Genomic DNA, 1,556 nt, shown 5'->3' with positions numbered 1-1,556 from the left:
AAGTGGGGGGGCCCCAGCCGCTGCGCATGCCGGGGAGGCTTCCGGAGCGGAGACTCGGGCTGCCATGTTTGCTAAGGGCAGCGTTTCCTTCCGTCGCGCCTCGTGAGGTCTGCCATCTTGGCGGTGGATGACCCGGAAGCGGATCCGGCGGAGGGGGCAAGCGCCAGAGCGAGAAGCTGCCACTTGGCTTCAGCGGGGCCAAGATGGAGCCCGGAGCTTGAGGGCTGAGGCGGGGCCCCGCGGGCAGGGGCGGGGTCCGAAAGCGGCCCCGGCGCTGCCGGCAGCGCTGGAAGCGCCGCGGGGGAACCTGAGCGCGGGGCCCGCTGCCATGGACGACTTCGTGTCCATCAGCCTGCTGTCGCTGGCCATGCTGGTGGGCTGCTACGTGGCCGGCATCATCCCCCTGGCCGTTAACTTCTCGGAGGTGAGGGCGTCCCGCGTGTCCCGGCTCCATCGCCTCGCCGGGGGCTGGCGGCGGGGCCCGCCGCCCCCGGCGTCGCCGGGGGCTGCCGGCGGCCCCTGCACCCTCGGGCTGAGCCGGGAGTGCCTGGCTTAACCCCTGGCTGAGGGGGGCACCAGGACTGTAGCTGGCTGTGCCCGCCGCGCCTCAGAAAAAAGGCTGTCGAAGAAGTGGTGGAGAAGGGCAGCGCGGGTGATTAGCGGTGTGGAGGGGCGCCCGTCTGAGCAGAGGCTGAAGAGGTAGCAGCGAGGGGCTGGGTCAGTGTTAGAGATGTCAGGTCTTGAGAAATAAACTTTAAATACCTGGTTTTCCTAGCTGAAACTGATAACAATGAAGCAAGTGAGTGTTAACTAATTTTGCAGAGGAGAGTGTTTAGTTGCTGACTTCCCTTGGGTACCTTAAAAGGTAACTGATGTCTATTTATTTTTGTCACTTCTCAGTCAAGTTTGAGGGTGCTGTTTTGGTTAATACGATTAAGCACAACGAAGTGGCATATTTAAAAATAAGGAGATCACAAGGATTAAGAGTTAAACGTCTGGCTTTTAATGTGGGAGAACGTAGCACCCCTCGAATTGAGCTTGTTTTACTAATCTATAACGTCAACTCAGTTTTATAATAGTAGAGTCTTTTTGTTTTACATTTTTAAAATTGAGATCACTTAACTTTTTAGCCCCCTTTACACCCTCATTCATTACTCAAATATTTATTATGTGCAGTTAGTGACGTGTTAATATGGTAAACTAAATGGTCTGAATTTCCTGATTCACTTCTATGTTTGAACACTTTCTGGAATGTACAGTTTTTTTTTTTTTTTTTTTTTTTTTTTTTTTTTTTTCCCTTGAAAGGTACCAATCACCCATGCTTTCTGTTGCTTAAAGCATAAGCTCAGGTTTTTTGGAAATACTACTTTTTTATATTGTGCCCCATACTGGCAATGTGTAGCCCTAGGTGTTAGAGCTTTAATACAGTTGACTAAGGCTTTTTGAACGTATGCACCATTATGAACTGGAATGATGTTTTTGGACTTCAGAGTTTTAAGAAATGGGTCACAATAACGTTTTTAGTCTCCCTTAATGTAATGTAAAAAGCCAGCAGG

The 1,556-nt window shown here is 51.5% G+C and overlaps 1 protein-coding gene across 2 annotated transcripts in view; it reads left to right on the top strand.

The window, feature by feature from the left end:
• The first annotated feature begins 131 nt into the window (after nucleotides 1–131).
• Nucleotides 132–1,556, top strand: part of SLC39A9 (solute carrier family 39 member 9) — a 40,059-nt gene continuing 38,634 nt past the window's right edge. The window contains exon 1 of one of the 2 annotated variants that reach the window (XM_025205970.1): nucleotides 132–424. In XM_025205970.1, coding sequence (XP_025061755.1) covers nucleotides 329–424 — 96 coding nt within the window. In that variant the 5' untranslated portion in view covers nucleotides 132–328. The remainder of the gene's footprint in view (nucleotides 425–1,556) is intronic. The other variant, XM_006025185.3, reaches the window with a different exon arrangement.

The sequence above is a fragment of the Alligator sinensis genome, unplaced genomic scaffold (genome assembly GCF_000455745.1).
Source record: "Alligator sinensis unplaced genomic scaffold, ASM45574v1 scaffold768_3, whole genome shotgun sequence".
NCBI lineage: Eukaryota > Metazoa > Chordata > Crocodylia > Alligatoridae > Alligator > Alligator sinensis.
This window is presented reverse-complemented; position numbering and strand designations above follow the sequence as displayed.